General features: G+C 40.1%; 1 protein-coding gene across 7 annotated transcripts in view; it reads left to right on the forward strand.

The window, feature by feature from the left end:
* The first annotated feature begins 333 nt into the window (after positions 1-333).
* The window catches only part of LOC131234800 (serine/threonine-protein kinase STY46-like), a 57,000-nt gene continuing 43,831 nt past the window's right edge, over positions 334-13,502 (forward strand). Inside the window, exons 1-5 of one of the 7 annotated variants that reach the window (XM_058231764.1) lie at positions 336-605; positions 707-931; positions 7,125-7,239; positions 11,374-11,485; positions 11,640-11,775. In XM_058231764.1, coding sequence (XP_058087747.1) covers positions 750-931; positions 7,125-7,239; positions 11,374-11,485; positions 11,640-11,775 — 545 coding nt within the window. In that variant the 5' untranslated portion in view covers positions 336-605; positions 707-749. Of the gene's footprint in view, positions 932-1,159; positions 1,228-7,124; positions 7,240-11,373; positions 11,487-11,639; positions 11,776-13,502 lie in introns of all 7 variants that reach the window. The other 6 variants (XM_058231769.1, XM_058231767.1, XM_058231763.1 and 3 more) reach the window with 6 other exon arrangements.

Below are 13,502 nucleotides of genomic sequence, written 5' to 3' on the forward strand. Positions count from 1 at the left end.
CTTCATCCATGCCTGCTTGACCTTATGATCAGGTTGGATGACAAATAAACATCACTGTAAGGCCTAAGAAGGTTTCAACCGTGAACATCACTATTTCTACTGTTTCCTGTCGCGTGATCCACATTAGATTTGGATATGATTCAATTTTTGTCCCAAGATCTAAGGTGATCTTTAAAAACGAATGTACGGCGTGGATAATACGAATACATCTATAGTTGGCCCCACAGAGTTTACTCAGTACACCTAAGCGTACCGAGTAACTCAGTACGCAATCGGCTTTCCCTACTGTGTTTACTCATTTATCGCAGGCACTTTTTTTTTTTAATCCAAACCCTATCCGATTCCGCTTTTATTTGCGCAGTCGAGAGCGCAAGAAAAGTCTCTGTATCTCTTTGTCGGCTTCTCTTTCCCTCTCCTGACATTCTACGAACATTCCACTTTCTTCTCTAGCTTCTCTCTCTCCTTTCCATTCTCTGCTACAGCCATGGCCGATTGACGATTTTGCCCTCGAATCTTCTCAGATTCCACTCCACAGTCCAAGATCCCCCTTCTGTCTGGCCCCACCTTCCTCTATCTGACCGACCGTTGATCTTTTCCTCTATATAGTATCGTTTCTAGTCTTTCCTTCTTCCTCTCGAGTTCCCTTTTTTCTGTTCTGGGTATGAGTTTTTCCCTCTTTTCCTTATCTGGGTTTTGGAGATTGTAGGGTTTTAGTCAACTGTTGGTTTTGGAAACAAGGAGAATTGTCGATGGAGTTGACGGAAGGCGTTGGGGAGAGCTCGTCGCCCCCGCGGGCTTTCGGGGGCTTCAATTACTATGATGTCAGGAATGATGTCTATAATCGGTTGGTGGAGAATGGGACTGAGGATGTTGCGTCGAATCCAGGGTTTCGCGAGCTGTTGGATGCTCACTTCAGTCGGTTGCCGCCGAGGTATGTTTTGCTTTCTTGATGGCCTCTTCTTGTGGAATTTGTGGGTTCTTGAATCTGCTTTGTTTGTAGCGGATTCTTAAGTCCAATCTTTGAGTTTGATCCTGAATCCTGTGCAAATGCAGTACTTGGAAATTTCATGATTGGGGTGTTTTTTGGCATATGATTGGATATAATGTTTGTTCATATCTGTGCTGGGGTTTTGATGGAATGTGGGGGTCTGCCGTGCAGTTATCATGTGAGGCTTGGATGGCATGCATGCTAGAGATCAGGGCGTTTTTTGGCATTTCATGATTCGGGTATTTTCACTGTTGGATCTTGTGTAAATGCAGTAGCTGGACATTTCATGATTCTGGTGTTTTTGGTGTCGGTTGGAATTTAGGGTCGCTTGGATGCTTGGGAAATAGAAGTCACTTCCCTGTGAGAGACTTATGGATGAAAGTCACTTACAACTTAAGAACTTATGGGTCATTTGGCGAGTGTGAATTGAAATCCAAATCACAATTACCATTTGGATTTGAATTGAACTGGTGTGAATTGAAATTCAACTTCATGGGGGTGTGAATTTGAATTGGTGTGAATTGAATTCCAAATCACAATTACCATCATCCTTAAAAAAAAAAACAAACAAAAAACGCACACACACACAATTACCATGGAATCCATGTGATTTGGAATCGTTGGTCGTGTTTGGCAGCCTGTAATTGGAATCCACTGGAATCTAAAAATTGTGTTCGGCAACTTGTAATTAGAATGCATTGGAATTTTGTAGTATATTTACACGAACCTGAATTTGATTAAGTAAATCAGCTTTAATGCCCTAAGCTTGTGTAGATACGTGACATTTGACATAATTATTGTAATAAGCCCATTGAAATATATACTTTGGCAAAAAATGAGAAAATTTCGAGCCTCAAGTGGGCCTCAAACATAAGGATCTCAGATGATGTGACTTGCCAATGTTTTTAAACCCTCCATTACATGGCCAACATTTAGACATTTTGGATAAGTCTATTAGTGTGATTTTAGCAATGCAGCTAGCGTGCCACGTGTAGGGCAGATTAGTAGCCTAGTGACATCTTTGTTACTTGTGCGACTCTCTTACCTTTAAAAAGGAAGCCATCTTTCCATTTACCACCAATTTACACTAATCTACAACAAAACATAATCATTTCAAAACACACCAAAAAGTGACTCATTTACCACCAATTCCATTTAACACCAATTCACACCAACCAAACGACCATACTTCTTCCAATGCACGTGAATTCACCCCTACCAAACAACCCTTTACATGCATCCAAACGACCCCTTAGTGTTTTTCCTTATATGTGTTGGGGTTTTGATGGAACACGCGGCTCCGCCTACACTTACTGTGTAAGATCTGGGTAATTTATTACACATTGTAAACTGTGAACATGCTCGTGGTTGAAAAATAAGGATGGTCCACAGAGCAGGCAAAAGGTCACACCTGTATGAAATGGGCGGTTAAAGAAAGGTCCAATGACCACCCAAATTGGACATTCATGTGTGGCTCATCTGATGAGCATACTTCCCCAATTTTTGGTTTATGGCATGTTCACTACCCGATGAATGGTCCAGATCGATACAAGTAATGTAAGCCATCTGAAGGTGGTGACAAGGCCCCTCATGGTAGCTGGAGGCAGGGCTTTACATCCTATCAAAACACATCCACACTGTCTAGATTTGATGGAATTTCCAAGTATGACATTGTAATAGATTCAAGATTTGGTGCATGCATTTTTGGTTTCGGCTCTTGTTCTTAATGAGTTCCAATGCATTGGTTTTGTGGCTTTGAATTTGTAAAAATTGACTGTGAATTGATAGTGAATCGTCGAAGCCTATTTTAATGGCGCCGAGTTAGACGATTTTTTATTGTCTTTTAATCATTTAAGCCTTTTCCCTTTTAAATTTCAAAATTGCCTTGACAACTATCAGCCGAGGATGTCACATCCCGAGTGTTTCCCCAAGTGCAAGTACATTGTGTGATGCTTAATACCCACCCCTTTTGTCAACGAGTCGGCCATCGCCCAAAATGTAGCTAAGATACTTGGAAGAGAAAAGAACACGAGAGACTTTAGGGCACACCTTCCGAGGTTAGTTACAAATGAGGACCGCTCCTCATATAGGGCTAGGGAGGGACCTTCTATTTACTTTAATAGATATGATCACTGTTCAAAATATCAATATTTTGTTACGTATCGCACCCTCAAGATACAGATACGTATCGATTATCGCATGGGATATATCGGTTGTATTGCTGTTTTTGGAAACATGTGGAAACATTGGGAAATTGGTCGAATTTTTCAATAAAACTTTAGTGATCGTTAAAAAAAGCATCAATACACACTTATAAATCAAAACATTACAAACAACAAGTGCACATAGTATGTTTTCTTTTTATGGGGTCCTAATCTATGCGCTGAGTGAATCGATGCAAGTATATTCAAAGTCTATTAATATAATTTATAAATGTAAGAAGATATGTGGAAACACAAGCAATACATTCAACAGCAAAAGAAGAATCACTAGACCAGGTTACATACATGTTTGATTTTTATGTTTGGATACAAATTGCTACCAATTTGCGAGAAATTGTGAAATTTTGATTTTTTTAAAAATATTTCCGCAACTCAGCCCATCTCCTCCAAATCTCGAAATTGAAGCTCCCAATCTATGATTTTTCATGCTTTGTAACAATTTGACATTGATTTAACATGATTTACAGAAAAAAAGATTGAAAATTGAAAATGCTCACTAGATCGAACACGTGGGATATATCCCACTACTTGTACGTTTCGTATCGCACAGGTGGGATGCAAGATATATCGTGGGATATATCGACCGATATCGTCGATACTTAAAACACTGGATATGATGGTGTCGTGAGTCCATCTACCAACTACCATGACTACCCTATTAAAACCTTCCGCAAGGGGACTTTAGAATATTTTAGAGATCTCTATAGCACTCTACATGCTTCTACCATTTTCAAACGTTCTCCAAAATTCTCTAAATGCTATTCACAATCCTCTTAATCTACAAGAAAACAAATTTGCCTAAGTCCTTGGAGTAGCCTCTTGCAGGTTTGTGACATCATGCTTTCACCTCATTGAAGCACGCTCATCTCTTAGTGATTGCTTGCTATATGCATATTCTTTTCAATGGAAGGAAAGGCAAGCCGGTGAGATCAGGGATTGAGTCAAGCTCTTTCAGGGGAATTGAAGTAAAATTTTCTAAATTGGATTTGAAGAGAATGGGGGAAGGGGATCTTTTTCTTCAAACAGTGATGTTTGAAAATGATAATATCAGTGTTGTTATATGCGATCGCATATGCCATTTTGGGAGCACAAATTGCATATGCCATAGTTGCATATGTGGTTTTATGACCATTAGTCATTATGCCATGGCATATGTGATCGCTCATGCAATTAAATATGCCATTATGCCATTATTTATGTGCTGAAAAAATGTAAATTTTTTGGAGGGCTGTGTGATGGCACATGCGATTATGCGATCGCATATGCGCATAGGCCCCTTGGGTCACATATAATCACTTATGCTATTTGACAACAATGGATAATATCTTCCAATGGGAAGCTAGTCTTGCTGGCAGTTTGGAGGACTCTAGGTTGGCGGTCTTTTGTAATGGCAATGAGAGGACCTCGATGATGTAGGAAGATGGCAACTGCTGTTTCTGAGCTTCTAGAACAAACCCCCTTTAAATCAACTTGAGGTCGTCTATGGGCCACCTTAATTGGGTGAAAGAATCAAAATAAGAGGAAGAGGGAATTTTGAAGGGCCATGTGATTAACAATTTATAAGAGGAAGCTAGCTTCATAGACTTTAATGGGTTAGTCAAAAGGTGGTCTTCATAGTAAGGGCTGTGGATGTACCAGTAGCACCGGTGGAAGGGGAAGTCCAGCATATGTGTAATTCTTGAAGAAGCAAAAAGAGGGAGAAAGTGATGATTTGTATTCCTACAAGAAACCAAGTTTGTGCTTACTGAGAAAGTGTTTGTGAGGAACATGAGGGGTCTTGGCTGCCATCTTAAATGAGCCATTGTGGCGCAAACGCCGTGGTTTCAGAAAGTCTAGATTGCTGGGCTGCAAGGAACCAAAATAAATGAGCTGTCCGATGCTTTTGTCAGATTGGTCTAGGGTGGCAGAGGCAATTTGAAGTGGGTAGGTCTTGGTTTAGAAGTGTGCCTCAGGAGGAATGGTCTTGGTAGGGAACTCAGATTTGTTATTTGAGGATAACTGAGTTGGTATGTAGCCTTATTAAAAAAAACTGAGTTGGTATGTTTTTTTGTTTATGTTCTATTCAATTCTGTTCAAGATGGTTTCCCTTGGCTTTTATTGGCCAAACAATCTGATGTGATGACTAGGGGATTTTTTTTTTTTTTTGGAGGAGCTGGATTCAGTGGTTAAAAAAATGAGGACTTCCATGGTGTCTGAGCCAAGACTTTAGTGTTATCGGATTCAGTTGGAGAGAAGGGAGAAGCAGTAGCACGATCATTAGAAGTATGCCGAAGTTTTTAGATTAGGTGGCCGGGAATGGGATGATTGATTTACCTATGAGTGGAACTTGCTTCACAGTACGTCAGATGGGTGCCTTTGATGTCAAAAATTGTTTTGATTTCTACTCCAAGAGAAAAAAAAAGAAGGTACGTCAGATGGGTGCCCTATTATTCTCGACTTTATTATGGAATGATGGATCCCAAAGCTGTTCAGATATCAACTGACGTGGATGAAAGAAGTTTTGCAGCCGCCGCCGCCGCCACCACCACCATTATTCATCATCTAGGCCTGATCCCAACTAGTTGGGGTCGGCTACATGAATCGTGTTTTGCCATTCCACCATCTAGGGCCATAAAATCAGTTAGATCATAGGTCATGGAGTCTCTGTGGATGGAACACGTGTTTGTAGAAAATGTCAAAGAATGGTGGCATTATTTCAACCTGATGGGAAATGCAAGTCAAAGACTTGCCCAAAAGATGAAAAATTTGAAGCTTAAAAAATCAAAGAATGGTGGAAGAATAATTTTTGTGAGATAGAAGAAGCAAAAGCTACCCTTTTAGAAGCGATTTAATGCTTCGATCATACTGAGGATTTGCAGGAGTTGCCGGAAAATGAAAAAAATCCAAACAGGTGGTCTTGAATGAGAATTTCAAAAGCAAAGTGAGGCGTGAAGAAATCAGATGGAAGCAACATTCTCGTAACAAATTGCTGAAGGGGGGTGGCAAAAATACCAAGTATTTTCATGGGGTGCATTGGCCAGGTAGAAGAACCGCATTCACTCTATAAGATTTTCATGTTGGATATATAACTACGAACATGTTTCATGTGTTCAAGCTAATCTGTTAGCCATATGGTGCGTCACTGCTTTTTTGCTTAGATTTTTTGAAACTCCATTCTCGGATTGTTTGAGGTCCTGCGGATATCAGATTAGATCGGGAAATTGTTGGAAGCGTGTAGTCCTGGGTTCAAACCTGAAAGGGGGAAGTCTTGTGGCAGTTTACTCTTCCTGTGGTTTGGTGGTTTATTTGGTGAGCCCATCCGTTATCCATGCTTCACCTTCCATTATTGAGGGAGACTCAGCTAATGCCATTCGATGTGTTTGTCATTGATTGACTATACATGGTGTCTATCTCGTCAGATAGAGAACTTACGGCCTTAGTTGCACGATCCTTCTAACTAGGTGATGCTCCTACTTTGACATGCTTCAGACTCACGTTCCCGCTCCTGCTTCCTAGCTGTTCATACTTGCTCACATTTTGAAACAAACGCTTCTTGCTCGTACACTGAATCTGTTATCACTTCAATTTGCTCTGTGTAACTATAGTTAGGGCTATGAAGTGGCTTATCTTGGCAGCCTTCTAATGGTGTGGCTGATGACCTAGCCTAGAAGGGTTCTGATCTCAAGAGTCTTGTGGTTGGAGACTCCCATCTGATTTTGTAATTTTCTTCTCCTTTCTTTAATTACTTTTCTTTTACTCTTCTAGAGAGAGAGAGAGAGAGAGAGAGAGCTACAACTCATAAGTCATAACCTGAAGTGGTATGATCGTCATTTTTGTTTTAAAACCATATTTGTTGTTGCATGTTCTTTTGCTTAAGTTTTGGGGGCATGCTTCCTTTGCTGGTATACCATTAAACTGGTTTCCTTGTGTTTCAGTTATGGACTGGATGTGAATATGGATAGGGTGGAGGATGTTTTGTTGCATCAAAAGCTTCTCTCAGAGGCAAAGGATCCTGAGAAAAGACCTGTCTTCCATGTTCGTTTTGTGGAGGTACCATTACTATCTACTACAAATAATTTTGAATTAGTCGTGATATTTGGCGATATGGGCATATTATTATCATGGTTTGGCATATGTTAAGCTAACATGGAAATAATGATGAGGTGGATGGAAGCCCATGTCAAAATTGTCCCTAATGATTCATTAATGCAACCCACCCTTCGCAACCTAGATTGCATTGAGAATTTCCGCAAAAGCCCTTAGCGTGTGGCTTCTATACTTTGTCAAAATTTTGGGTGGCATTCTTCAGTGTTGAAGACCGGGTTTCTAATCTCTTGCTAGACCCATCGATTTGATGTGTAGAAATTCCCTGCATACTGTAGTGCATTCTGTTGTAAATCTAGTTGGATCTTTAGAGAACCTTCTACATGAGGTGTTGCTCTTGCTCTTGCTTCTGCCACACTTTGTACAGTTTATAACAATTGAGAACAACTGTTTCCCCACTCCAGCATTGCAATCAATTCCATTTCCTTTTCACACTTTTTGCAATTAACATGTAAATTCCTTTCTATATTTTTTGTTTGAAATTTCTAGACTTTGGAAGTAGGATACTTTTTATTTTTATCTTTTTATCCTTTTTTTTTTGCCTGCCATTGGACACGTGAATGACATAGATAGCAAGAGAGAATCTTAATTGATTCTTTTGTATACATATTTTACATAGTTTCATTGTATTTTCATTTATTCAAACTCCGGCAAAGGAGGAAGGTCGATGCCAGGTGAACATTTGGTCCTAAAACTTTTGCCAATAATCATGAGATAACTGTTTCTCATCCGGATTGGCGAAACAGGATTCATGAGCTGACCCCAAATATGTAGGACAATGTATGTTTCCACTTGCCGGGAACATTTTTTCTACAATTATGACTTCATGTTCATGGAAGATCAGCAGTGACGTGTGTGATATGTTAGCGTGCTGGTTTCTGTTGCCATATTTGATATCTTTTGACCTTGTTTGACACTGATACATATGCATGTATTGAAGGTACATAGTTTTTAGTGTATCTGAAACCTCATCTTGTTAATGGTCATGCAATAAACTGGTTGAGGGTCCTTAGGAAAATTATCTAAATTATCTTGCACTGCTATCAATGTATGATTGTACATTTGTACTCAATCAGTTTATGGTTTGATTGCTAATGCGATACTGGTTGTGGTGCCCCTACAGCCAATTTGAGGCAGTTATCTTATGGATCCAACATCTTCCTTTGTGATGAAGCAACTTTTTGTGGACTATGAATTTAATAATACATTTTAGGGGACTCTTACCCATTGCCTTGTTGAATTTTGTATCCTTTCTTCTTTGCTTGCTTTTACAATATTTATTCGTCATCAGTAGAGGAAATACAGTATAAACTGGTGAGGTTAGTGCTTGGATTTATCATTGTGCATGGCGGTGCTTTTGTCCCAGTGTAGGATCTAATGCAGAAGTGGTTTTCAAAGTGGGGCACCATGAAAATTAAGAGAGAACCAGAACATGAATAAGTAGCAATGGATTAGCTCGCACGATAGCCACATTACGTTCCTCAAAAGGATAATTGCCTCTCTTGGTGCTGCTCAATTTTGAGCTCAAGTTCTTCCATGCTCTAGAGGCAAACCCAATTAGTTGATCAACGAGTTCCTTCCACAACTCATAAAACATGTTACGAAACTGAAACTGGACAGTAGCATTGACCTCACAGCATAAACTTTTCTTAGAAGGATCAGCTTCCTGGATGCCAGTCAGTACCAGCTTAGTAAATGGCAGAAAATTCTCAAGAGAAGTTACCTTATCTCATCTAAAGCTAAATCCTGTTCAAATTTCTAATCAATTGGCAAATGTATGGTCTGAAATGGCATGTTGGCACTCATGGACTTAAAAGGACCAGTATTAAGCATTCCGTAAATCATAGTTTCATTCCGTTCAAGAACAATTTCATTAAGCTTGTCCTTGCTGTGAATATAATGCCAAGCCTTCTTTCATCTTCAATTGTATCGGGGATCTTTCTTCCAGTTCAAACATTTCCTTTTAAGCATGTTCTTGGAAATTCTTTTGTTATGGTGGTCGCTTCTGCAAAGGAGAGAGTTATGAGGTTAGTGTGTTTTCTTTTTCTGTCCTTTTTTTGGGGGGGGGGGGGGGAGGTGGGTTTGTCCGCTGTGTACTCTTTTTGTTTAGGGCCTGTTTGGATTCACGTTTTGGGTGTATTGTATTGTATTCCGATATGGTTCACGTATACGTTGGGCGATATTCAGAATACATCCATCAGAAACATACCACTAACCAATGTTTGGATAGGACGTATTATCCTAGCATGTATACAATTTCATGTTAGATCAATGTTTGGAAACGACGTATGAGGGTCTGGGACACCAGCCTGCACTGACTGTGAGTTGATGGCCATAGGGCAACCTTGGTCATCGTACTACACAATCAGTGTGGCGATATAGATGCTGAACTGAGTTATATGGTCTTGATTTTGTGGGTTTCTTTCACCACAAGGGCCGGAATTGCGGGCTTTGTCAGGACTCGGATTGCCCGCGACAGGAAGCTAGGTGTGACCCATCTTGATGTTCGTGGAATCAACTCCATTCATCAGTTTTCTCAGATCATGTTACGACATGGGATGTAAGAATCTACCCATCAGATTGGATCATAGCGATGCCGGTTGCCATGGCCGATAACGGCGAACTTCTACCCATCATCCTCTTCCATTGCCGCTGACCGCAATGAATGGCGGAACACACATTTGTTTCCTGGTGTTGCTGGTGACTGATTACCATAACGAAAAACTCCATCAACCATGGCCAATAGCAGTGCACGCCCCTTGCTTGCCCATCCATACCTTCCAGCACCGCCGAAAGCCATTAATGGGTACCGCACCTGGAGCAACCCATCTATGATTTCGGGCAGCAATGGCCTTGCCATCTTCTCTGTTGCCATCTTTGGAGAAGAAGGCAGAGTCAGGGCCATCTCTGTTAGCTGCTGTCCAAAGCATCAGCGACATTGGCGGTGTAGCTAATGGCTAGATTGTCGTGCAGCAGTGCAGCCGGATCAACATCGGTGACTGTTGGCGACTATCCTCCGGGTTCCGATTGTTTTTTTTTTTTTTTTTTGATAAAGACTGAGGCGGCTTTGATATGGTGTATTTTCGACTTCAATCCCTCTTCAATACGATCGAGTGAAGAGACGGACCGGACACTGAATAGCCGTCAGTGGGTACTATCCAATCAATGACGAAAAGTGGTTCTAGGGCGTATTCACGCGCGTGGAATACGTCACCCGGCCGTTCGAAAACAAACAAAGGACATGTCCCATCAAGGGTCTTAATATGATACTATACACTCCCAAACTTGAATCCAAACACGCCCTTAGAAACCTAGCATGCTGTGGGCAGTATTTGAAGGTCTTCAGGATCTTCCTCATAAGGTTGACAAGTTGAGGTTTGCTCAGCCGACACTCTTGTAGGAACCTGCCCATTGACATGCGAACACATATGACATATGCCAATATGGCACACATATATGAGAGCCAAGCTTATCATTTGTTCCCTTTTTGTGTGGGGGGGATGGAAGTGATTGACACGGGAGCTCCTCTTAAGTGTTCCAGTCGGTGGAGCTACTCTCGGACGAATTTTCAACGTTCCGCTTAACTCAGGTGGGACATGATGTGCAAATCAAATGGACAGCTAAGATAATTCTTTCTAGCCATCTGTTTGTTTTGTACACCATGGCCCACTTGAGGAGTGTGATGGCTTCATTTTCATACTAGAAGATCAAAGCATTTTGTCCACATGTTGGAAAGTTTGGATCTCATGTGTGTGCTGTATTGGAATGTGTGCCTGTGTGTAGATGGGAAGGGCTCTACCTGAGTGTGAGCTTAACCAAACCTTTGATAGTACTATGACATCCTTTTATTTGTTAAACTTCCGAGAAATTTACTGCAATGTCATCTTTTGGTTTTGAGTATTCAATTTATGTAACAGAAATTCCGGGTATCTGCCTATAGGAGCCTACTGCAATCTTAATTGTAATGCACACACATTTTCTCCCAAGCCATAGAAATATCAATCCTTTTTTGATCTACTGGTGTCCCCATCATTCTGTCATATTTATGTTCTCTCAGTTATTTTTTGTTATGCTGGGTAGCACATTCGGACTAGAGCTGATGGAAATGGTGTACAAGAATCCATAGGAGTCCTGTCTACTTCAAGAGGGTGCAATAATACTGAACATGAAGGAGATATGCCATCAAATATCAGGTTTCCATCGCCGAAAAAACTTTTCAATTGAGTGTTGATGGCAATGTTAATATTCTCTTTCTACATGCATGCTGTTTCTTATGAAGTTTTCTATGTGTGCTTATTTACTCTGCTCATGTGTTGGAGGAATTCTTTCTTGTTTGATCATTGATTGCGCTTCTCTGAGTAGAAATAGGGATTGTGAGATTGACTTTGAACCTTGCTCGAAGCTTGAGGACTTGAATCTGGATGTAAGAAAGAATGCCGAGGACATTGAGGAGAGAAATCTCGCAGGGACCTTTTCTGGAAGGTATCTCTTTCAGCACTTAAGCCAGTGGTTGTATTCAAAATTCTTGTGGATCCTTTGTGAATCTTGATGATTAGAAATTACTTGGTATGAGACTTGAAGCTGCACTAACAATGGATGGAAGTTGCCTCTCTGTTTTCAATTAAATGATTACATCTGTGTTTGTATCCATATCAAAAGGTTTTAATTGGCTAAAAGTGGATGAAAGTTGTGTTTGTATTGCCACCCTGAAAATTTCCAACAGAAGGCACCTAATGAGCTTTTTTTTTTCGGGGTGGGTGGGTCAAGCGTCCATCTAATTCTTTCAGTTTATACAAAGTTCTTGTACTATATAACACATTCAACGTGCGTAATATTTTTGTGCTTGGAATGTTCCATGTTTAACTGATTCTTCTTTCTTCTTTTTCCTCTCCTTTTTTTTTGTTAATGTTTTTTAGATCAATAACCAACATTTTGTTGTACTTTGTAAAGAGCATTAGAAGAGAAAAACTTGTGGAACACCCAATTTGTGAAAGTGGGGTCCATCGTGTAGTGATCCAAATTGCTTATTTAGCAGGTTCTCTTGTAGATGTGGATGGCTTAAAACTTTCTAGATTGAAAGGTCTTAACTCTAAAAACTTGTGGCATACTAGAAGGTTAAAGATTTAATAATGCACTGGTCCACTTTAAACTGATAAGAGGGCGAAGTTTTTTTTTTTTTTGTTCCTATTTATCGATAATATCAGGTTGTCAACAGGCTGGGTATAGGGGTGCCCATACTTGTAGCTCACCACCCCCCCCAAACACATCCATCCACCCACACACAAAATTAACTCAAAAGATTGAATGTTATGGTAGAATAAAAATTGATTTTTCTTTAGAAAAAATATAAAATATAACACAATGGCATGAAATTTTGGATTTCTTTTTTCTCTTTTACTCCATCACATGGTTCAAAGCTAAAAACTATTAAAGTGAAATTGCACACTGGGAGTACTGGTAATTAAAATGTTAACCGTCTAAATTGTAGGCCCCAAATTAGATGTAGAATAAACCAAAAGTTAAGCTTGCTTGATCATTTGTTCATTGGATTGGTGGACATTTTTGGACGGTAAAAAAAAATAAAAATCCAATGGTCCTACTTCAACAAACAAATCTCTAGGAATTGGAGATTAGGGCTGTTCCACCAATCTGATTCTGGGACTGTTACTTAGCAATAGTGATTAATGCAATTTATTTGGTTTAATTTGAGATATTATTTACCATGCGCATAATTTTTGAATGCCAGCATATTAAGCATCATACACAGCCTGCGTATCCAAATGACTCCCGATTTTGTAACGACTCTTGATTTGGTACGTAAATTCTGCAGGGAGACTTTTGATTTGGTTATATAATTCTATATGGGTCCTACATGCCAACAGTTGTACCACAACTGTTTTATATCTCAGGTGGGCCACATGTCTATGCCAAAATAGATAGTTCGTAGGTTTGACCTAGATGGTACACTATTTTAATACATGAAATATATATTATTTAGTTTTTCTATTATCGGGTTTGGGTGGGATTCTGGTATGGGTTTAGGTATACCCACACCCGGCCCATTTATTAATCAGGCTCAAGAAGATACCCAAACCCACACCCGCACTCGTTTAGCTATATGCATACCCGATCCATGTTGGGCTGGGCTTGGGCACCCATTGGGTGCACCTGTCTCATTGACACCCTTATGCAATATGAAATTTTATTAG

This window comes from Magnolia sinica, chromosome 19, assembly GCF_029962835.1.
Source record: "Magnolia sinica isolate HGM2019 chromosome 19, MsV1, whole genome shotgun sequence".
NCBI lineage: Eukaryota > Viridiplantae > Streptophyta > Magnoliopsida > Magnoliales > Magnoliaceae > Magnolia > Magnolia sinica.